Source organism: Xenopus laevis, chromosome 1L (assembly GCF_017654675.1).
Source record: "Xenopus laevis strain J_2021 chromosome 1L, Xenopus_laevis_v10.1, whole genome shotgun sequence".
NCBI classification, from domain to species: Eukaryota; Metazoa; Chordata; class Amphibia; order Anura; family Pipidae; genus Xenopus; species Xenopus laevis.
This window is the reverse complement of record NC_054371.1, coordinates 217,400,412-217,424,465: the sequence shown is the minus strand read 5'-3', so window position 1 is coordinate 217,424,465 and position 24,054 is coordinate 217,400,412. Positions and strand designations below refer to the sequence as shown.

Below are 24,054 nucleotides of genomic sequence, written 5' to 3'. Positions count from 1 at the left end.
ACCATTGGACTTCTTTCCTCTAACTCCTCTTATCCCAGTTAGATATGTCATCTCTCTGTCTTAGTAATGTTTTACCTGTTCTCTACACCTCTGAAACTTCAATTCTATCATCCTTCCCTCTACTCTACTCACCTCTTAGTTTCTCTTCCCATTGTTATAAAACATTTAAAAAGAAATCAACTTTAGGTGGTAGAACTTGCCACCATGTCTGAAGACTATAAAAGCAACCAGCTATTGAATAGTTTAATACTAAGTGGTCCATTTACTAACAATCGTATTTAGATTTTTTTTAAAAGCTCTAAAAATTCGAAATTTATTAAGGGGCCCATTTACTTAGCTCGAGTGAAGGAATAGAGGAAAAAAAACTTTGAATTTAGAATGTTTTTTTGGCTACTTCGACCTTCGACTTTGACCTTCGACTTCAAATCAAACGATTCGAACTAAAAATCTTCGACTATTCGACCATTCGATAGTTGAAGTACTGTCTCTTTAAGAAAAAACTTCGACCCCCTAATTCGCCACCTAAAAGCTACCGAAGTCAATGTTAGCCTATGGGGAAGGTCCCCATAGGCTTTGGTAGCTTTTTTTGGACGAACAAAAATTGTTCGATCGATGGATTAAAATCGATTTTTCGTTCGATCAAACTATTCGCGCTAAATCCTTCAACTTTGATATTCGAAGTCGAAGGATTTAACTTCGATGGTCGAATATTGAGGGTTAATTATTCCTCGATATTCGACCCTATGTAAATCTGCCCCAAAGTGTAAAAACCACGTAAACCAATAATACAAAACTTTGCCAGGTAAAACTTGTCGAGGTCCTATAGAAGTCAATTGGAGCTGCATTGATCCTATTCGACTGCTTTAAATCAATTTGGACCTTTAGAGGTTTTCAGATATTTTTTTTCAGTAGGAATTGTCCAAAAAACTAAAATTTTTAGAGGTTTTCATTTTTTGTATTATTGTTTGGGGCCTATTTAATAACATTGAAATTTATTTTTTTCATGAATCTTTAAAAATTCATGTTTTTTCTATATTTCTTTAAAACTCTAATATTTATTATTATGTGTTAAAACCATGAAAAAATTTAATGTAACCATTTGCCAGGTAAAAGTTGACGAGGTCTTATGAAAGCAGTCAATGGGAGCTGCACTGACACTATTAGACCATTTTTAATCCATTTGGACTTTTAGAAGTTTTCTGTAAGGGGGTCATTTACTTACAATTGAATTTTGAATTTTTACACATATCTCGACAAAATGGGTGGTTTTCTTATTTAAATTTATCAAGTGTAAAACCCCCAAAAAACACTAATACAAAACTTCACTTCAACTTCAAAGTTGCTGAGGTCCTATAGAAGTCATTGGGAGCTGTGCTGAGCTTATTGGACCGTTCTAAATCAATTCAGACTTTTAGAGGCTTTTTCATTTTTTTCACTATGAATTTTCTGAAAAACTAAAATTTTTAGAGGTTTTTGAGCATATCATTCAGCGTAATTTTCCGTTCATACTTTTTTAATTCGGATTTTGTAATAAATCTAACAACATTTGTACTTTTAGAGTTTGTGAGTTCAGTCGTGGTTTCAAACACCACTAAAACCACGAAAATTAGGCTGTTCATAAATATGAATCCCAATTGTCAGGAAAATTAGAATTTTTAGAGGTTTTCAAAGAATTCGTATTTTTAAACGCATCATTTTGTTTTTATATTCGGATCTTTTATTAAATTTATTAAAATAGATGATTTGCGTTTAGTACATTTGCTTTCTTTGTCTTTATACGAAATATTAGCCTAATATTGTATGCAACCAAATAGGATATTAGAAAACTATGAAGGATGTCATATTTACAAAGTAACTCATTAAAAACTTCACAATATCAAATGCCCTGGTCAACTAATGATACATACAACATATTGTATACTTGCACTTATAACTGAGGAAAATCCAAAAATGCCTCTGAATCATCCAACATCTTTTCATACTGAAGTGGGCCTAGAGTTACCCTTTGTCAAGATCTTAATTAAAAATATTAATAGAATGTCAATGAGCTTTACTTATAGAATATGGATTTATCATGGCTGCCTTTTAAATGATAGCATTCAACTTCCTTCCACTAACCTTCAAAGCCCTTCACTCCTATGCTTCTCACTTCATTTCTTCACTTCCCTGTACTGTACATTCCAGGCTATCTCCTCAATCCTCTCAGAAACATCATCTTTTCACACACCTAACACTCACTGCTATCTCTTGTCTTAAACCTTTCTATCCGTGAATTCCTACAGGAACATCATCTCAACCTCTTCAAATAGAAGCTCAGATCCTAACTTTTGCACCACTACAACAATATCTGGCCCAATCTTGGCACTTAAAGGGCATGTAAAGGCAAAAAAATAAAATCCCATTTTTACTTTCTTTAATGAAAAAGAAACCTATCTCCAATATACTTTAATTTAAAAATGTATACCGTTTTTTATAAGAAACCTGACTGTATGCAGTGAAATTTTCCCTTCATTTACTGCTGTGGATAGGAATTGTCAGACGGTCCCTAACTGCTGAGCAGGGAAACAATCATACTTATAAACAGCAGGGGGAGCCCCCGCCTTACTTCCCAGCCATGCAGAACTCAAGCAGCTTTGTTTGTGACGATCCCTAAGCAGCCCAGACCACACTGAGCATGTGCACAGTCTTAGTCTTGCAAAGATGTTTAACAAAGTTACAAGATGGTGACCCCCTGTAGCCAACTTTGAAAGCATAAATCATTTGTTTGATTAGGTTTGTGGTGCAGTAAGTTCATGTTTATATTTAGTATACAAAATACAGCATTTCTAGCCTTATTTTATTTTAGACTTTACAAGCCCCATTAAGCTGGCCATAGACGCAACAATCCGATCGTATGAATCGTGGATTCGTACGTGTGGAGAGTCCCGACATTTTTCGTCCGACGGAGATCGGTCGTTTTGTTGATTGGACAGGTTAGAAAATTTCTGTCGGCTGCAGGTAATATCTCTGCGTGTATTGCCGATCGTACGATTTTCAGTGGGAGACTGTCACCAGCTTTGTCTATCGTACGATTGCTGTCAGGGGCAGAACATCGGCTGATCTGTTCTTTAACTACTTTATTTGGTCGGAATGGTAAGACTTTGATCTGAATGGTTAGTGGCAGGTGGGGAGATGGGAAAGTCCGATCGTACATTGATTCGTACGATCGGATCTTTGCGTCTATGTCCAGCTTTAAGAGATGAGTGATACTGTCCAGGTTCCCATTACCAAAAAATTGTGAGACCACAGCCAAATGAGTCAATAGGTGTTTTATTTTCTTGCATCAAGTCCATTGGGCATTTTTTCCAATGGTTTTTACCCACATAAAAATAAACACAGTGAAATTCTAGCACAGATTCTCAAAAATGTTTGCTGCTTGCAAAAATGAAAATTCACCACAAATCTGTATCAGGAGAAAAAAAATTGCTTACCCCGAACCAATAGCACAGGCCTGTCTGTTAACTACCCACATAGACTGTAAGCTCTACAGGGCAGGAACCTCCATTCTCCTACTGTATGTATCTTACCACATGGAAATTCATCTTGGTATATTTAGCCATTGAAATGTTTTCCTCCCTATTGGTACTTTTCTATGATGTAAAAATGTACAGTGCTGTGTATACAGGCATGAGATCCATTATCCGGAACAATAGACTCCTTTTTAGACAAATACTTAAAATGTTAAAAGAATTGTTTTCCTTTACTCTGCAGTCTGCAATAATAAAGCAGTAGCTTGTACTTGAGCCCAACTAAGATGTAGGGGGTTATTTACTAAAATTTGAATTTACCTAATATTTTATATTTATAAAAAAACTCAATATCTAGTGAAAATCTAGTGAAAAACCAATTCACTCGAATTTTTCGGGGTTTTTCCCGAATTGCTTGAATTTTTTTTTTTTTCCTGAATTTCTCAAATCTCAAAAGTTTTACCCCGAAAAAGTCGGATTTTCATCCTAAACCCAGCGTAGACAACAAAAACATCAAATTGAGATAGGTGCCTTTTCCATTGACTTATACAGGACCTCAACAGGTCTGGGATGGTGGGTTTTAGGATTTGGGCTTTTTGAAGCATTGGGGTATAATAAATCATGAAAAATTCGAGTGAAAAAACTCAAATATTTTTAGATTTTAATGCTCGGATTTTAATGAATACCCCCCATTATGAATCCTTATTGGAGTGAAAACAATCCTATTGGGTTTAATGTATAAATTTACATCTTTTTTGTAGATTTAAGGTATGGAGAACCAAATATGGAAAGACCCCTTATCCGGAAAACCCCAGGTCCGGAGCATTCTGGATATCAGGTCCCCTACCTGTACTAGTGATTGGCTCCTTATACCCCTTCTCACCCTACACACACATACATATAATGCCACTGAAAAGTCAAACCATTCAACGTATATTCCAAATCTGTACAAATGGCTGTGCACATATGCCGCAGAAGGGAAGCCAAGGACATAAATGAAATCATGAAACAAACAGAGAAGCCTCTTTGACTTTGGAATAAAATTTAGGTCAACAAAATTAACGTGTTATTTTCATTATGCTCTATTACTGCCTTAAAACTGGGAATGAGACAGTTAGAATAATGAATATATATTTATCTATTCCATGTCAGTACCATTTAATGTCTCTTGAGAATTCTGATTGACATGCTTCTCTAGGTTATCCATGCAACTCAATGTCATTTTTAGAAACAAGGTATTCACTTTAGTGCTCAAATCAGTTATAGAATTACAAATTCTGTCTTGTTTTGAAGGATGCATTATAGGGCAGAACCATTTGCTCAACAGCACCAATCCTTGTTGACACTTTGATAAGTAGGCTTCAGAGGATAACAGGAGTATCTATTGTTTAAATCAAAGGGACGACTAGAGCCATTAAAATGTTGGCTTTTAGCAACCGTTAAATATGAATGCTCGGAAAACATCAGCTTAATAAAATCAGGGAGCGTAAAACATTTCACTCTCATCAAACCATTAACATATTCATAGCACAGACGTCATTGAATTTACGTTAATTGCCAAGTCAGATGTTCATCGGCAACATATTTACATCTACTAAATGCACAGTTATTAAAAAAAGATAAAGCAGGGTAAATATGTATATGAAATATGGAATATACAAAGTTATTCTGCAGTTCATCGGAAAGTGAGAGAAACACCTTGAAAAGTTATGATAGTTTGACGTTATGATCATGTAAGTGGAGGAAAGTAAAATTGTCACATAGAAACCCTATAAATGACAAAACAGCGGATGGCTTCTGAGTTTAGGTTGTCTGAACCTCGGGTGCTAAAATCAGTGCAAAAACCAAATACATCAGGGTGAAGTGGCTGTAAGTTATTATAGATGTTCAGTCTCACAATGAAAATCTCTGAATCATTACAAATTAGGCAAAACATGTTGTTAGTACAGGTATGAGATCAATTATACATAAACCCAATATCCAGAAAGCTTTGAATTACGGAAAGACCGTCTCCCATAGACTCAATTTTATCCAAATAATCCAAAATTCTAAAAACAATTTCCTTTTTCTCTGTAATAATAAAACAGTAGCTTGTACTTGATCCCAACTAAGATATAATTAATCCTTATTGGAAACAAAACAAGCCCATTGGGTTTATTTAATGTTTCCATGATTTTTTTAGTAGATTTAAGGTATGAAGATCCAAATTAGGGGAAGATCCATTATCCAGGTCTCGAGCATTCTGGATTACAGGTCCAATACCTGTACTTAACTAATGAAAGTTGAAGTATCTGTTCTTTTAAGCTAACATTTTCATTGCAATTTTATAGCGTATGATCTTCCTTTCTGAAGCCTGCATTCTATGTATAAACGTCAATAATCAACAATAAAAATATAAAAATGTTTAAAAAGGCAAGGTTAACTCATCTAAGGAAACTGGTCCAATAAAAGCCCTAAATGGATGCTACTGGGAAGTGTTGTCAAAAATGTATTGAAGACCAAGGTTAGAATGGAATATCTGAATTAGCACCTGAACCATGAACAACATAACTCACCTTATTTTCACCACATCTTGTTCCGTCAGCTGCAGAATCAAGTTTGGAGCGACAAGAATTCTTCACTGAGCACCAAAGTGTCTGGCACACATTCTGAGAATTAAAATTATTATTCAAAAATTAAAAAAATCCTATAAAATAGTTTATTCCAGCAAACAAACAAAGATAGTAAATCTTACATTTACTGATGGTAAAAATAAAGGGTATAGCATTGCAGCTGATGATCAGAATCCAAACTAATCGAAATAATCTGATGAAAAGTGATGGGCGAATACATTCGGCAGACACGAATTTGCTGCGAATTTCCGAGTTTCGGAGAAAATTATTTGGACGGACATTGACTTTAATGCATTTTACACACCCAAAACTGGGGAATGGAAACAATTCTAAGAAAACAATTCACCCAGTTGGGTTGGGGGTACTAAGACCTATGTGGTTTCAAAGGATTTATCAAGCTGTACTTTTTCTGCGGACTGTTGGGCAGAAAAAATAGAGAATTTGTAGCAAATTTGCAGACATAAGTGCCAATTGAATGAGTACGGGAGTTAACCCAGAAACCCGTTATCCAGAAAGCTCCAAATTATAGGAAGACTGTTTCCCATAGACTCCATTTGATCAAAATAATCCAGATTTTTTAAAAAGAATTTCCTTTTTCTCTGTAGTAATAAAACAGTACATAGTACTTGATCTAAACTAAGATACAATGAATCCTGATTGGAAGCAAAACCAGCCTATTGGGTTTATTTAATGTTTAAATTATTTTCTAGTAGACTTAGGGGCCGATTTACTAAGGGTCGAATTTCGAAGTACAAAAAACGTCGAAATTTGACCATCGAATTAAAAAACTTCGAATTCGAATATCAAATTAAAAAAAAAGTGCTCTGGAAGGTCCCCATAGGCTAACATTGCACTTTGGTAGCTTTAATTTGGCGAAGTATGAAGTCAAAGTTTTTTTTAAAGAGACAGTACTTCGATTATCAAATGGTCGAATAGTTGAAAGATTTTTACTTCGAATCGAAGCTGAATGGTCGAATATAGGCTATTTGATGGTCAAAGTACCCAAAAATTTACTTCGAAATTCGAACTTTTTTAAATTCGAACCCTCACTCGAGCTTAGTAAATCTGCCCCTTTATGTATGAAGATTCAAACTAAAGAAAGATCCCTTATCCAGAAAACCCCAGTTCCTGAGCATTCTGGATAACAGGTCCCATACTTGTACTAAGGGGCATAATTGTGCACCCTTTGGTGGTGCAGCACTTGCATTCGAGGGCTTCAAAAAGGCCCCGTAAAACTGTTTCCGTTGCCATGGGCAGTCACCGTGATCAAATTTTGTACTAAGTAAACCTTAAAAATAAGTGAATGTAAAATTAATGAGGCTGCTATTCTAAGCACTTTTGCAATGTACATTCATTATATATTTTTAATTCCAAGATATTAAAGGATACATGTACTGTTAATATGAATGAATTTTGTTACAACAGCGCCACCTGCTGGTCATTTTCCCACCAGTCTGACCACCAAGTAGTCAAGGAAGTTGTCAGGAGAAAGAAGCTGTCAACTGCAGAAAAGTTTATATCAAAAACGATATAAGTCCCAAGGCCTCTTCAAGTAAAAAAATATTAATTTATTGTTATTCACATTAAAACAGTATCTAGTACATACTACCCCACATATCCCACCTTACGCGTTTCGCACCCTCCGGCGCTTAGTCATACCTTTTCTGCAGTTGATTGCCTTTTGGAACTGGGACGAGTCCCTTAGGCCTGGCTGAATAACTATATGGACTCTCGATTTTGAATTTAAATAAAAGAAAGAGGCTGCTCTGATGTTCTTCTGCTTAGGAAAAAAAAATTAGAAACCTTTCTCAAATCTTTTCCAAGCAGAAGAACATCAGCACAGCCTCTTCTATCCTTTAATATCTTGGAATTATTAAATAAATAAATAATGAATGTACACTGCAAAAGAGCTTAGAATAGCCCCTCATTAATTTTACGTTCACTTATTCTTAAGGTTTACTTATCCTTTAAAGTATTTAAAATACAGTAAGATGTACTGTTGTCTTGCACTGTGTCAGAAACACTACTATAACTTATATAAACAAACTGCTGTGTAGCCATGGGCACAGCCATTCAGTCTGAAAATAGGAGAGAAGGCACATTGCAATAGTGCTTAGAATAGCACCCTCATTAATGTTATATTCACTTATTTTTAAGGTTTACTTATCCTTTTTCTCTAGCAAGAACTTTTTATTTGTGTACTAATAATCCAATTATTGAGCTAGTCACCTCTCATTCTATGAGTGGGACAGGACAGTTGAAGGTTCAGCATTTTATTTCATTTATAAAGGCTGAAAATTCTGCAATATCTTCATGAATGCAAGGGACATCTCTTCCTGAATCACTGAATGGCGTTGCCATGTAATATGAGTGCTGTTTGTTATTAGTTTTTACCTATTTATACATTCAAGGATGCTGAATTTATAGGGAGGAATAGCATTTTATTAAAACAATTATTTCTGACAATGCTGAACTGAGAAAAAATGGCAAGATTAAAAAAGCATTGATTCTTCACGGTCTTGGATAAGAGTCCCCCTGCACTCGAGGACTTTACAGAACTACTCAAAGTAGGTCAACAGCCAATTTATGCTCACAAAAGTTTTGGAGTCTTGTCAGTCTAAATCTCACTTGTCCTTGAACATCTCTGATCTTTCTTATATGTGACGTTAGTGATGTACGTGGATTAAAGATATGTTATGGGTAGAAGGGAGGTGCAATGAAATCCATTCCTTACTCTGTTGAACAGTAGAGCACATTTACATTGCCACACTCACCCTCAGATGGGCCCTTGCTGGAAGTATCTGGACAGTTGCATTTCAAGGGGTGATGACCCTCCCCCCCCCGCTTTTTGCTTTCAACTTTTAGCGTTGGAGCAGGTCCAGGGGGCCGCATCTCTAGTGCAGTGAGCGCTATTGTGTTCACTGAACTAGCAGAGCCGAATTTCCATGTTTTAATAGAAATTTGGTTCTTAAAGGTAGATTCAGCAGAAAAAGTACATTGACTGGTAGTCTCATCAGAGGTGTCAGTCCCAGCATACCAGATATCCAGTGGAGCTTCAAGTGAATGCACTCTGTCATGAGCCCTATTGCACATATTCCAGATATCACCTGGGAATTACTAACACTACCGCTTCTTCTCGGTGGAGCACAGAACTGCCTTTGCTCACTAGCCCTGACTCTTACACTTCTGGGATGAACTAAGATATAAAATAGGCTATCACTAGCTGATCCTCATTCATGGGGCCTCTGCAGCCATGACTTCACATTGGTCTTCTAGGCTCCCCAGCACACATATCACCAGCCACAGGTGGATTCCAAAGAGGAAAATCCACATGCTCCCTCCCATTCTATAACCTACAGACAGGAGATTATCATGGTATCCCCAGGGGCGATCCTGGCCCCTCCGCTGCCTGAGGCAACAGCAGTTGCTGCTGCCCCCCTTCCCCCGGAAATTTGGTCTTAAAGTACCAGAAGCAGCATTTTTGCTGCCCCTGGTACCTAGTGGGGCGCTGCCGCCTGAGGCGACAGCCTCAACTTGCCTCATTGGCAAAGCACCCCTGGGTATCCCAGTGCCAATAAGAAGAACTTTCAAATAGTGATGGGCGAATAAATTCACCAGACACTAATTTGTAGCAAATTTCTGCGTTTCGCCGCAAGCAAATCAATTCGCAAAACTATGGTGACAATTCACCAGTGAAAAACCTGGTGCGTCAAAAAAAATTGCGCGTATAAAAACTGTTGCGCGTCAAAATTATTCCACTGCCCATTGACTTTGATGCATTTGGACCAAATAGTCGAGCATATAAAAATTGACGCTTGCATCAAAATTATTTTGACACCTATTGACTTCAATGCGTTTCGGCACAGATTCGCCCATCACTACTTACAATGCAAAGGGCATACAGTAGGTAAAAGGTAAAAGAACTGGGGCTTTTTTTTTTATTATTGGGTCCCCTACATATACATAAAAAATTTCCTAATACTATATATATATCAAAACCATTGGCCTTCTCTTTATTCTGCCTACTGGATTTCTTTGAACACATTTTCCCTTTATTTTACATTTGCAATTGCCAAATGAGACTCCTTAATCACGGACTATAAGAAATGATGTGCCGTCATTTTCCATGAAATGATAATTCTACTTTCTTTTTCATCTATATTTCTTTTATGTCTTGCCTTTCATTATCATATAGTGTGTACCCATAACATCATATATTCAATATATATTGTTTTTATTTTGGTAGATGTCCCTACTTTTCCAACGTAAAAGCTAATGTAAGCTTCCTATAGCTCAATAAAGTTTTTGCAAAGCTATGAGCAAGATGCACTCACACATTGCAGTCATTAGATCATTATAGGAATTAATGGTACAAGTTGACTGACTGCTAAAGTTTCTCTTGATAACAAATAGAATATTTTACTCTGTAAAGTCAAATAAGGGGTATGGCTTTGTGATTACATTTCTGGGATGTGATCCTTTTCTCACCCTCCTATAATTACATTTTCTATTACTTCAACCACCAAATGTTGTACAAATACACTGACAAAATTCAAATAACCCCTTATTTGATATCAGCGTTCAGTGCACATATATATATATATATATATATATATATATATATATATATATATATATATATATATATATATATATATATATATATATATATATATATGTATATATATAGCGACAGTGTATAAAAGTGGCAAATATAAACTTACATCAACCTCTTCACAAAAGGTGGCATTAGGTCCATATTGCAGCTGGCACTGGTGATTGACATCATATAACACTCCTGGGGCAATGATTGGTGGCTTTAAACCTTTCTTTGCTGGCACATCATCAAGACAGAATCCCCAACCACGACTATAAACCGGTAAAAAAAGCTAGTTGTTATCTTGGATAAATACATTTTAAAGTAAGCATTAATGGCCAGATTTGTTCAATAAGAGAATATTATTCGAAAGACATTTTTTAAAAATAAAAAAGGTTCTTTATTATTTATATAGGGGCCCCACCCTGTATTTTCTGGTCTGCTGTAAGGTATCTAGAGGCAAGCTATGATTTTCCTTGGGTATAAGTGTGGTGTAAGAGATTATCTGGGGCCACTCAAGGAAAGAAGAGGACCCTGATCAAAGTGACAAGAATGAAAGCCGCGGAGAGAGAGAGGCACAAGTGAGAACCAGTTCAACAGTATGTCAAATTTAGGGACCTGCTGGTTTGGAACTGGGGACCTGTGTGTGCTGACTGCTGCTCCTCCAGATAAAGTCACAGAAACCAGCATGGATAGGGCCTGGTAGGTTATGGGAATGACTGACCTGTCCCACACCCAGTTTCAGGCAATAGACCAATTAAAGGCCTATTTATGCCTGCCACTGCCAGAAACCTGTACTGGATTGTTATACTTTCTGCTATAACTAAATCTTTAGTTCGTGTTTGTGTTCCTAGTTCCTAAATTCCTGTCCCTGCACCCTGTATCCTGAAGTCCTTGATCCTGTCTCTGTTTCTGCCCTGCCTTGTTCCTCTGCCTGCCCTGAACTTCAACCTGTTTCAGTGACATTAAGCTTTTGAATGCCGCCTGCCCAGACTTCTGCCTGACTGTGGGCTTGTGGACTTGTGTTTCCTATATATTCCAGTTTCTGAACCGTAGTTGTTTGCAATTGGTTATTCAGCAATTAGCGTGTCACAAAGCAGTCAGACCAGCAATTTCTGTCACTTTTGTATAGAAGTATGATTGCCTTGCTGTGAGTACTGTGAAATGAAGGAGAAATGAGAAGTGGTAGAGAAAGGAAAGACAATTATTATTAACATGTATTTATAGAGCGCCAACTTATTGCGCAGCGCTGTAAAGTAAATGTATTTAAACACACATCACATGAAATACATATGTAGAAGCATATGTAGGATATGCATATGTAGGAGTTACATATATCACAACCAATAAAGTTACAAAAGGTGAGGAAGGCCCTTGTGCAAAAGAGACTTCGCGAATTCGCGCCTGGTGAATAAATTCGCCCATCACTAGTCATTGTCAGAGAGGAATGAGGTTAGTCAGTTGTAGACTAGGTGCTCAAGTAGTTGTAGTAGAGATGAAAGGTAGCAGGGAGATAGGTAGGTTATTATGATTGGAGGGATCAAGAGAGGGTTTTTTTTCAGAATGGGGGTGACAAGAGCATGTTTTAGTTGAGAAGGAAAGATTCCGATTGAGAATGAGAGATTATATAGATGAGTTAAGGCTTTGATTAGACAAGGATTGGTATTGTGGAGAAGTTTTGAAGTAATGGGAACAAGCGGGCAGGTGGTAAGGTGAGAAAAGGCCAAACATTTTGAGACTTCCATATCAGTGACAGGGGTGAAGCAGCACAGGAGAGACCGGGGAGTGTGGAGGGAGGGTGGTGGAAGTCTAGGGGGTTTGAGTAGTGTAATGTCACTTCTGAATCTAAGCTGGATTTGTGTCAGCGATGCTCAATCATGCGTGAGTGCCTTTTGAGAGCTTTTGTATGAGCAGTATGCCAAGGTTGAAGTGGTTGGGTCTAGCACTTTTTGTTTTTGTGAGAGCAAGCTCATTAAAGGGAAATGGTAAGTTAGTAAAATTGGTGGTTGAACAAAGTCTGGTAAATATAAGATCCAGAGCATTACCATTGGAGTCAGAGGGGGAGTCAGAGCACAGAGATAAGCCTAGGGAGGATGTTAGCAAAAAAAGTTTAGAGACAGAAGAGTTGTTAATATTGTTAATGGGTATATTAAAGTCACCTAATATGATGGATGTGGTGTTAGATGAAAGAAAGTACGGAGCCAGCAAAGTTGTCAAAAAAATTGTGCGGTTAGTCCAGGAGGTCGATATATGACAGCACTGTGAAGTGAAACAGGAGAAAACAGCCTACTGCAATGAGGAAAATCATAGGAAAGGAACAGTTGGAAGAACTTTGAAAGTACAGCAAGGAGAGAGAAGCAAACCTACCCCACCCCCAGGTCTGTTTCCAGGCCTTGAAATATGAGTAAAGTGTAGGTCCCCATAGGACAGGGCAGCAGGTGAAGCAGTGTCAGTAGGAGAAAGCCAGGTTTCAGTGCAAGAATGTTGAAGAAATTGGATGAATGAAATGGCTGTGTATACAATGGAGGCATGGCCATAATCACTGACATTAAAAGATCACAACCCCCCACAACCCAGATCCCTGAGCCCCTCAGCACTAACATCAGAAGAAGATGAGGGAATTGATGGTTTTGCACCGGGTGGGAGTGAAGTTTGTGGGTTCCCTTATGTCTCCTCTCTGCGGGCCCTCAATGACTAACAGTTGCTATATTATTCCTCTGAACTCCTTGGTGACTTCTAATATCTTTATAATACACAAACGCCATGAATATCTTGTAAATTATATCCTTATAAATGGTGAGTACTGATGTCATCAGTTATAAACGGTGAGTAGTGATGTCATTTCTGTCACATGACTCACTGAAATGTGTATATTATAATAAATAAAGTACCCCCTGATGCAAAATATGAGGATATTAGAAGTTACCTCGGGGTTCCATGACCTGTATATACTTTATTTACTATATAAATTACAGGAGAAGGTACATTATCTACTCTATATACTCTCCCGCTCTTTCTCTCTCTAGGTGTCTCTCTATCTCATATATTAATAAAAAATATAAAAAAAGAACTGGCCACTTACTCTAGAAAGCGGGTAATATATTCTTTGCTGCAAGGTGACCATGTTAGGGGTGAAGTATTGTACTGTAGCTGCCTGGACATGATATACGGGTTTCTACCAACAATCTCGCAGTCATTTCCTTGGCCATCGTGCTGTATTCCAAAACTGAGAAAAATTAGAGGTCACAACAAAATTTAATAGATCTGAAGAACTTCAGCTTAGAATCCATATTTAGCATATGAGTGATTTCAAACTCAACTGAACCACCTCTGAAATATAATCTACCTTAAAATTGCTTTTAACACGCATTAAGTTGAACGAGGCACCAATTTAAATTTCCAAGCAGTAATATAACCTTTTATTAGATTAGTAGCATTTCATTAGATCATTCCTGTTCAGTAAAAAAAAAAATCTGAGAGATCGAAAATTAATTTTAGCAAGTAGTGATAGACCAAATTTCTATTTTTTATGTAATTACAGTCAATACAGGCAAGGCAAATGATTCGCTTTGTATATTTAAAATGCCATTAAGTTATTTCCAGTTCATGTACCACTAAAAAACATAATTATTTAATTATATAAATAACATTAGCAAAATTTAATTTTCTAATAAAATCGGTTACGTTTATATTTACTGTTTTCCCTAACTTCATCATTCCTTCATTAACTCACATATTTAACTCATCCCTTTCAACTGATATATTTCTGTTCACCTTCAAACATACACTTACTGTACATGTTTCTTTTTTCTTTTCGCCCATCAAAATATTTTGTCGCCCATAGACTTCAATGCATTTTGGCGAATTTTTGCCATTTCGCAAATTTTTGGTAAAGCAAAATGGGTCAGATTCATCCATCACTAATTCCCTTACACCAGTACTTAAGAAACCCTCATCTTATGCTCTCTTCTTTCCCTCCAAGCACCTAAAATGGAATGTCTTTAAAGTATAAACAAACCTTAAAAATAAGTGAATGTAAAATTGATGAGACTGATATTCTAAGCACTTTAGCAATGTACATTCATTATTTATTTTTAATTCCAAGATATTAAAGGATACATGTACTGTTAACATGAATGAATTTTGTTACAACAGCGCCACCTGCTGGTCATTTTCCGACCAGTCTGACCACCAAGTAGTCAAGGAAGTTGTCAGGAGAAAAAAGGGGCTGCTCTGATGTTCTTGTGCTGACTCCTGCACAAATCCTGCATGTAGAGACACAGGATTTCTGTCAGAGGTGGTTTTTATGAAAGAGAAAGCCTTAATACATCTTCTGGGCAAAGGGAGTACTCCCCCAAATGATGTAATAGACCTGTCAATCAAGATCTGACTCCAACTCATGCATGAAGAGAGAATAAAGAGAGAATGAAGATATGTGCTTTGCTGCAAGGGTGATAGTGAGGAATAACTTAATTCTTCCAAAAACATTTCAGAATATTTAATCAGTTATTTTTAAAATGAACCTTATATTCAATGTTCACTTTTTAGAGGAAGTACTCAAAGCTAGTCTTTCACTGCAGTAACAAAATTACTGCAAACATCCATAGGATACTCCACTATAGTATCCTATAATTCTCAAATATATATTTTAGTTCTCAAATATATGTTAACTAGACAAAATTATTAAGATATATATTAGCCACTTGCATCCCTATACTGGCCTTTTTGTTGGAGCCTCTAGATGCTCTACTAACTACCCTGATCCTGTCGCTCCCTGTCGCTCCCTCCCCCAGAGGCGCATGCCTGTCTGGTTCTGCCTCTCCATTCTCCTCTTTGAATTGCCCCTGTGCCCCAGGTAGTTGACACCTGTCTTTGAAAGGCCCCTCCTGCTCCTATAACTGCCTAGTCCGTTCTCTTATTTGTGAAATAGCCCCTTGTCCCTCAGAAGGTGCATGCCTGCATGGCGCTGCCTCTTCCCTTTTCCTATTCTTTAAATTGCCCCTGCGCCGCAGATGGCACTGACTTCAATTGGCCCCTCCTGCTCCTGGCACTGCCTGGTCCTATCTGATTCCTCTTTTATATTCTTTGAATTGCCCTGTGCCCCAAATACAGGTATGGGATCCGTTATCCGGAAACCTGTTATCCAGAATGCTATGAATTACGGAATGCCCATCTCCCATAGACTCCATATTATCCAAATAACACTTTTTTTAAAAAAATATACTTTTTCTCTGCAATAATAAAACAGTAGCTTGTACTTGATCCCAACTAAGATATTCTTAATCCTTATTGGAAGCAAAACCAGCTTATTGGGTTTATTTAATGATTTTCCAGTAGACTTAAGGTATGAAAATCCAAATTGCAGAAAGATCCCTTATCTTGAAAACCCCAGGTTCTTTAGATCAGTATAAAAAAAAAAGGACATTTAAAAGTTCTTGCATTAATTTCAGAAATGGGCCATTTTAGTGTTAGAAAGATAAAAATAAAAACAGGTAAAAAAATACGATTGAACAGAAAATTAATATTTTGATAAACATGGAGAATAGCTTTCCCTGCTTTCATCTCTCCTTGAAATTATTGTTACACAGAGAAATAGCGATAAGCGAATCTGCCCCATTTAGCTTTGCCGAAAAATTCACAAAATGGTAAAAAATTGTCCTTTCTAACTTGCACAAAATATTTATATAACATCCAAAGTTCTGGTCTTGTTTCTTACCTGTGTCCAAGTTCATGTGCAATAGTAAATGCAAGAGGAAGACCCGTATCTTCATTAATGTTACAGCTCTTGGAAGACTGGCACATGCCAGAGAGGTGAGAAAGACCCAATGTTTCACAAGGACTGTTCTTTGAAGCACAGATATCTTTCCTGGAGGAGAGAACGCAAAAGCATTCTATAAAAAATTGCTATCCAGCATATTCAAAAAGTGGGCAAATAATATGACATAGCACATGTTGAAAAACATAAATGATGATGATGCTATACAAAGAAATCTATAGAACTCTTGAGCAGGCAGGGGACCACATTTGGCCCATGGGCCTCCAGTTCGGCAGCTCTGCTTTAAATTATTTTTATTATTATATAAAAAAAACTTTAGTATGCCCAAAAGTGGACATACCGTATATACTCGAGTATAAGCCGTCCCAAGTATAAGCCAAGGTACCTAATTTTACCTCCAAAAACTGGGAAAGCTTATTGACTTGAGTATAAGCCGAGGGTGAGAAATGCGGCAGCTTCTGGTAAGTTTCAATCAAAAAATGGAGGGTTTCTGCTCCCATTGGAGGTGCCGGCATCTCATTTTTGGATGCCGGCGACCATTCTTGGACGCCGGCGAATATTCTTGGAGACTATTCTTGGACGCCGGCGACTATTCTTAGACGCCGGCGACCGTTTTTGCACTTGACCCGAGTATAAGCTGAGGTAGAGTTTTTCAGCATATTTTGGGGGCTGAAAAACTCGGCTTATACTCGAGTATATACGGTACTATATTTTTGAGTAGAAAATAGCGTTTCTTAGAAGATGTCAAAACATGAGGTGCAAGGAAGTAAGAGACATGTTTAAGTAGAGATAACAGAAAACCATAAATCATCCTGTCAGCACCACCATACTGTGCGGTTACTTCTTGATTTATGGCAAATTGTTTGGAATGAACCATATCTAACAGAGTCTAAATGACCTCCTGTAATTTTCTATGAACAGTAAAACTTGAAAATTGTACTCAACAGTTCTGTTACTTAAGTCTGTAGGGAATTTCCATGGGATACCTGACAACAAGACTAAATCCAACCTGATGTCTTCAATCTGACACTGTTTTGTTTGAAGAGATATTGGTACTTCTAAAATAACGGCATTACAGGTATAGGACCTATTATTCAGGAAGCTTGGGACCTGATGTTTTTTGGATAAGGGATCTTTATGTAATTTGAATCTTCATACCTTAGGTCTAATTGAAAACTTGTAAACATTAAATAAACCCAATAGGCTGTTTCTGCTTCCAATAAATATTAATCATATCTTAGTTGAGATCAAGTACAAGGTACTGTTTTGTTATTACAGAGAAAAAGGAAATCATTTTTAAAAAATTTAGATTATTTGATTATAATGGAGTCTATGGGAGACAGCCTTACCGTAATTAGGAGCTTTCCGGAAAAAGAGTCACATGCCTGTACTAGATTTCTGACATATATATACCTTAGGCCGTGGGTTCCCAAATCATTTACCCATGAGTCACATTCAAATTTAAATAGAGTTGGAAATGGAGAGCAACACAAGCATGAAAAAAGTTCCTGGTGGTGATAAATATGGGCTGTGATTGGCTATTGGTAGCCCCTATATGGACTAGCAGACTACAGGAGACTCTGTTTGGCAGGACACCTGGTTTTTATACAACCAAAACTTGCCTCCGAGCCTGGAATTAAAAATTAAACACCTGCTTTGAGGCCACTGGGAGCAACATCCAAGAGGTTGGGGAGCAACATGTTACTCATGAGCCACTGGTTGTGGATCACTGCCTTAGGCTATGCAGGTACTGTAGTACTGAATATAACATGTGCTGATACAAATCTTGAACTGTTTAGTACAGTGGAACAAAACCCAGCCCCTGTAGCTTCATAGCATACCTGGATATAGCTAATGACTAACTTGTATGAAATATACCTCCCTACTATCTGCAGGAATGCAAAATGGTGGCAGGGATATCTTACTATAGTCATAAAGCATGAGACATGTATATTCATGGGACCTGCTATTCAGAATGTTCGGGACCTGGGAGTATCCAGAGAAGGGATCTTTCCATTATTTGGATCTCCATAAGTTTACTAAAAAAAACATTTAAATATTAAATAAACCCAATAGGATTGATTCCAATTATTAATTATTTGATTAAAATGGGAGATGGCCTTCCTGTGGCACCCGTGAACTCTGCTGGACAGAATCTCCACGGAGAGGTAAGTAAAAAGTTAGGGGCATTTACCCAGGGGAGCAGCTAGGCTGGGGAGGAGGACGTAGGGAGTCTATGTGGGGTAGGGGGTTGGGGTTTTAACTTTAGGGTTTAGGTCTCCTTTAAAGGGATCCTGTCATTGGAAAACATGTTTTTTTCAAAACGCATCAGTTAATAGTACTACTCCAGCAGAATTCTGCACTGAAATACATTTCTCAAAAGAGCAAACAGATTTTTCTTATATTCAATTTTGAAATCTGACATGGGGCTAGACATTTTGTCAATTTCCCAGCTGCCCCAGTCATGTGACTTGTGCGTGCACTTTAGGAGAGAAATGCTTTCTGGCAGGCTGCTGTTTTTCCTTCTCAATGTAACTGAATGTGTCTCAGTGGGACATGGGTTTTTACTATTGAGTGTTGTTCTTAGATCTACCAGGCAGCTGTTATCTTGTGTTAGGGAGCTGTTCTTTTGTTCGGCTGCTGGGGGGAAGAAGGAAGGGGGGTGATATCACTCCAACTTGCAGTACAGCAGTAAAGAGTGATTGAAGTTTATCAGAGCACAAGTCACATGACTGGGGGCAACTGGGAAATTGACAATATGTCTAGCCCCATGTCAGATTTCAAAATTGTTTGCTCTTTTGAGAAATGGATTTCAGTGCCGAATTCTGCTGGAGCAGCACTATTAACTGATTCATTTTGGAAAAAACATGTTTTCCCATGACAGTATCCCTTTAAATTCAGTTTATTTAGATACTCTGAAAGATCAATTGATATATTATATATTCCTTATTCAGAAGCAAGTGCGTGTACTTCCTTCATATATGTTCCTTCAGAGCAGGAGGTTTCCTATTTGAACACACATTTGCGGCCCATTTATTAAACCTCCGTTTTTTTCGGGTCGGGGTTTTTATGGGGGAAACTCAAATTTTTTTGTGGAAGAAAAACTTAAATTTTTCGTGAAAAATTATTGAGAAATGAGTCCATTTCATGTTTGGTCGTCTTTGTTTTCATAAAAAAAATTTGATTAACTTGAGTTTTAGTAAATAGGCCCCTTTAAGAATGGAGGTTTCATTTTATTTACGTGGTTTTAGCCAGTTATACAAGAATGTAAAAAAAAAATTCTATCAGCCTTGATTTTATTTTTTCAGGCAAAAGCAATTTGTGTCTCCTTGAAAAACTTTTTGCTCTCATCTCTTGGATATTGGACACTACAAATGGCACAATGGTTTATTCTCTGTTTTGTGTGGGATTGTAGAGTTTGTCCTTTCCCTTGATCTGTTTTGTGACACAAGCAACATTCTATATTTCTTTTCTGTATTATTATCCCCACAAACAGGATATCGAGCAAGATCATAATGTTCTGTATTTATTTCTATACATTAGAGGAGCTGGTAACAAGCCGCTTATATCAAAGTTAAATTAAATTAGACGCTTTCAAAACTTCGCCGTTTTGCTCATTTTTCACCAAGTATGGCAGCAAAACAAAAAGGATAATTTAACAAACATAAAATATAAGCTTTCCTTTTCACAGAAGGCATGTCTGATTATAGGACTTGAACTTAATAACAGTGTAGGTGTTTACAGCTACTGCACTTTTATGCTTAAATGCACCCGAAAAGTTTTCCGTTTTGCGATGCAGGAACAATGACATTTATACGCATTAATAGAATTAGAAAGTAACACACAGATGGCAGAGGAAAAAATGTCAAATTAATTCTTTTTTTTTTGTTTGCACTGTCATGCTGATTATCTGTTGTAACTCCCAAGCAAATGTTATATAATATGGAAGAATGAGTTAAAAATACATATATTTAACAGCACATAAACCAGTCAGTTATTTCCTGCTGAGGCAGTTGGCGTTTCACATATGTATAATCACAATATTTCATTGTGCCACAGTTTTTTTCAGGTAAAAGAAAATAAATCTTTATGAAAGTAAAAAATAATGAATAGTAATACTGTGATAGTAAAAGGCCTATTTATCAAAGTTTGGATATTAATGGGTTTAGAAGTTTTTAAAACCACAACTAAATTCACTTTCTCTTAAACCACGAATGTCATGAAATTGATTTAAAAATCAGAATAAAAAAGTTATGAACAGAAACAGTTGCAGAAAAGATGCAAAAACTGGGACTTTTTCAGATTGTCAAACACAATAACTACAACTTTTTTATATTGTTGCACAAAAGGCAATGTCAAAAACTCCAGAAAAACCTTTAAAACCATGAATCAAAGAAAGACCTTCCATTTGTAAAAGGGACATTGACTTCTACATGTTTTCGTCAGGTTTCAGCTGGAGTTTTTTTGGAATTGGAATTGTGTCAAAACTCACAAATTCGAATTTAAAAGCACCAACTCGAATGTAAATTTGAATTAGAGATTTATCACACCTCGAGCATGGAAACAGTTCTAATTCAAATATTCACCACCTAAAACCTGCAGAGTTAATTTACAAGCCAATGGCAGAGGTCCATTGAATCATTTAAATATGTTAATAGCCTTCCTGACATACAAGTTTTTTTTTCGGAGAAAAACTTGATTCAAATTTGATTCAATTTTTGGATCAGGACTATTCAATCGAATATTAATGGACAGATTTATTAAGGGGCACATTTACAAAGCTCGAGTGAAGGATTCGAATTAAAAAAACTTCGAATTTCGAAGTGTTTTTTGGGCTACTTCGACCATCGAATGGGCTACTTCGACCTTCGACTACTACTTCGACTTCGAATCGAACGATTCGAACTAAAAATCGTTCGACTATTCGACCATTCGATAGTCGAAGTACTGTCTCTTTAAGAAAAACTTCGACCCCCTACTTCGGCAGCTAAAAGCTACCGAAGTCAATGTTAGCCTATGGGGAAGGTCCCCATAGGCTTGCCTGGGATTTTTTGATCGAAGGATATTCCTTCGATCGTTGTATTAAAATCCTTAGAATCGTTCGATTCGAAGGATTTAATCGTTCGATCGAACGAATAATCCTTCGATCGTTCGATCGCAGGATTTGCGCTAAATCGTTCGACTTCGATATTCGAAGTCGAACGATTTTAGTTCCTAGTCGAATATCGAGGGTTAATTAACCCTCGATATTCGACCCTTCATACATCTGCCCCTTAGGGTTGAATTGAAAATTTGAATTTGAATTTCTGATTTTCTTATGGTCAAAACTCTCAAATTCGAATTGTGAATTGCCTAAACTTGATTAGAGTTTTAATTAAAATTCAAATTTCAAGATTTATGGTTCGACAATTCGCCACCTAAAACCTGCCGAGTTCATGTATAAGTCAATGGGAGATGTCCAGGGACCAATTTGGATATGTTAGTATTCTTCCTGACATTCGGAAATCGAGTTTAGTCAAATTCAATTCAAATTTGATTCGAGTTTTTGAGTCGGTAACATTTGTCTGAGTTTTAGATATTCGATTTCTATTATAACTAACCCCCCAGTCGAATTTCAAATATATTTGAATTTAATAGAATTTTAAAAAATGAATGATTTTTCAAATGAAAAAAATTCTAATTTTGAGCTATTTTTTGTGTACTTCGACTAGGGAATAGTGGAAATTCGATCCGATTTTGAAAATTTTTTAAAAATTCCAATATCTAAATTTATCATGTACTGTCTCTTTAAAAATTCAACTTCGACCATTCACCATCTAAAACCTGCTGAATTGCTGTTTTAGCCTGTTGGGGACCTCCTAGAACCTACTTGGAGTCAATTGGTGGACTTTTTAAAATCAAAGTTTATTTTGGGAAAAACTTTGAATCAAATTCGATCGAATGCGATATTCCTTCGATTCATACAATTTGAATTTGGCCGAATATGGACCTATTCGTTTGAAAACGGACCTATTCGTCCAAAAAAAAACTTTGACTAAATTTCGGTTGGTCTTTTTGAATTTGAATTTCGAAGGTTTTTCAATTCAAAATTCGACCCTTGATAAATATGCCCCTAGATGTTCGAGTTTTTTCATAAATAACCTTCCTTTCACATAAATTCAAAATTCAACCTTTTATTAATAACCCCCTTGGTGTCAAAAAGCTGGTCTGGGACTTTATAAATTGGCTCCTGAGGGGCCAATTTACAAATTTTACAAAGATTTGCTGATTTTGTCACTACAAACAAAGTGTGACTTTTCTAGGATTTATTAGGTAACAAAAATGCGACAAGTCCAAATCCAAAAATACTCCAGCTAAAACATCACTTTCTATTTATTCCTATGGGATTTTTAGAAGCTTATTTATCAAACGACTCCAATTTTCACCCATTGATACATATGCTTTTAAAAATCCCAAAGGAATGAATAGAAAGTCAGTGAGTTTTTCTGTGGTCAGCTCTAAGTTCACACTTTGATAAATCTGTGCTATGTCACATCCACCAATTTGATTAGATGTGTTTTAAATCAACTTAAAGAAAAATTTGCTCTGTCTCTCCAACTTGATTTACAATTTGGAAAATTATTTTGTTTTCTTAAGACTTTGGGGCAGATTTACATAGGGTAGAATATCGAAGGTTAATTAACCCTCGATATTCGACTGCCAAATATAAATCCTTCGACTTTGAATATCAAAGTCAAAGGATTTATCGCAAATAGTTTGATTGAACGAAAAAATCATTTGATCGAACGATTAAATCCTTCGAATTGTTCAATTCAAAGGATTTTAATTCATCAATCCAATGATTTTTCTTCCACCAAAAATTTTTACAAAGCCTATGGGGACCTTCCCTATAGGCTAACATGGCACCTCGGTAGGTTTTAGGTGGCGAAGTAGGGGCTCGAAGTTTTTTTAAAGAGACAGTACTTCGACTATCGAATGGTCGAATATTCGAACGATTTTTAGTTCGAATCGTTCGTTTCGAAGTCATAGTCGAAGGTCAAAGTAGCCAATTCGATGGTCGAAGTAACCAAAAAAAACCATTCGAAATTCGAAGTTTTTTTTATTCTATTCCTTCACTCGAGCTAAGTAAATGGGCCCCTTATAATCCATATTCCAAGCCATACCATCTATAGTCAAGAGAATCTGCATGTTTATGCATTAAAATCATACATTTTACTTAACTCGCTGTTTGGTTTTATCCAGGACATTAAGGACCCCATTTATTAAACCTTACATTTTTCTGGTCAAGTTTTTAAAGGGGAAAACTTGAATTTTTAGAGATTTATTATACCCCAAAGCTGCTAAAAATCTGAATTCAAACATACTCCATCTCAAACCTGTTGAGGTCATGTAGAAGTCAATGGCAGATGCCACCTAAGTTGTTTCTTGCCATTGTGATCTGAGCTCTAAAATCTGATAAAGCTGAGTTTTTCCAGATACAATTGGATAAAGTCAAGTTTTCAGAGCATCAATTATACATTTCGAATTGACGCACAAATTTGTTGCAATGTTTTTTCGCTCCGA

At 36.7% G+C, this 24,054-nt stretch overlaps 1 protein-coding gene across 2 annotated transcripts in view; it reads right to left on the bottom strand.

Moving 5' to 3' along the window:
• adamts12.L (ADAM metallopeptidase with thrombospondin type 1 motif 12 L homeolog) overlaps positions 1-24,054 on the bottom strand; it is a 352,590-nt gene that overhangs the window by 127,021 nt on the left and 201,515 nt on the right. For both annotated transcript variants that reach the window (XM_018266523.2, XM_018266519.2), the window contains exons 7-10: positions 16,432-16,581; positions 13,798-13,941; positions 10,843-10,987; positions 6,062-6,154 (exon numbers count right to left, since the gene is read on the bottom strand). In XM_018266523.2, coding sequence (XP_018122012.1) covers positions 6,062-6,154; positions 10,843-10,987; positions 13,798-13,941; positions 16,432-16,581 — 532 coding nt within the window. The remainder of the gene's footprint in view (positions 1-6,061; positions 6,155-10,842; positions 10,988-13,797; positions 13,942-16,431; positions 16,582-24,054) is intronic.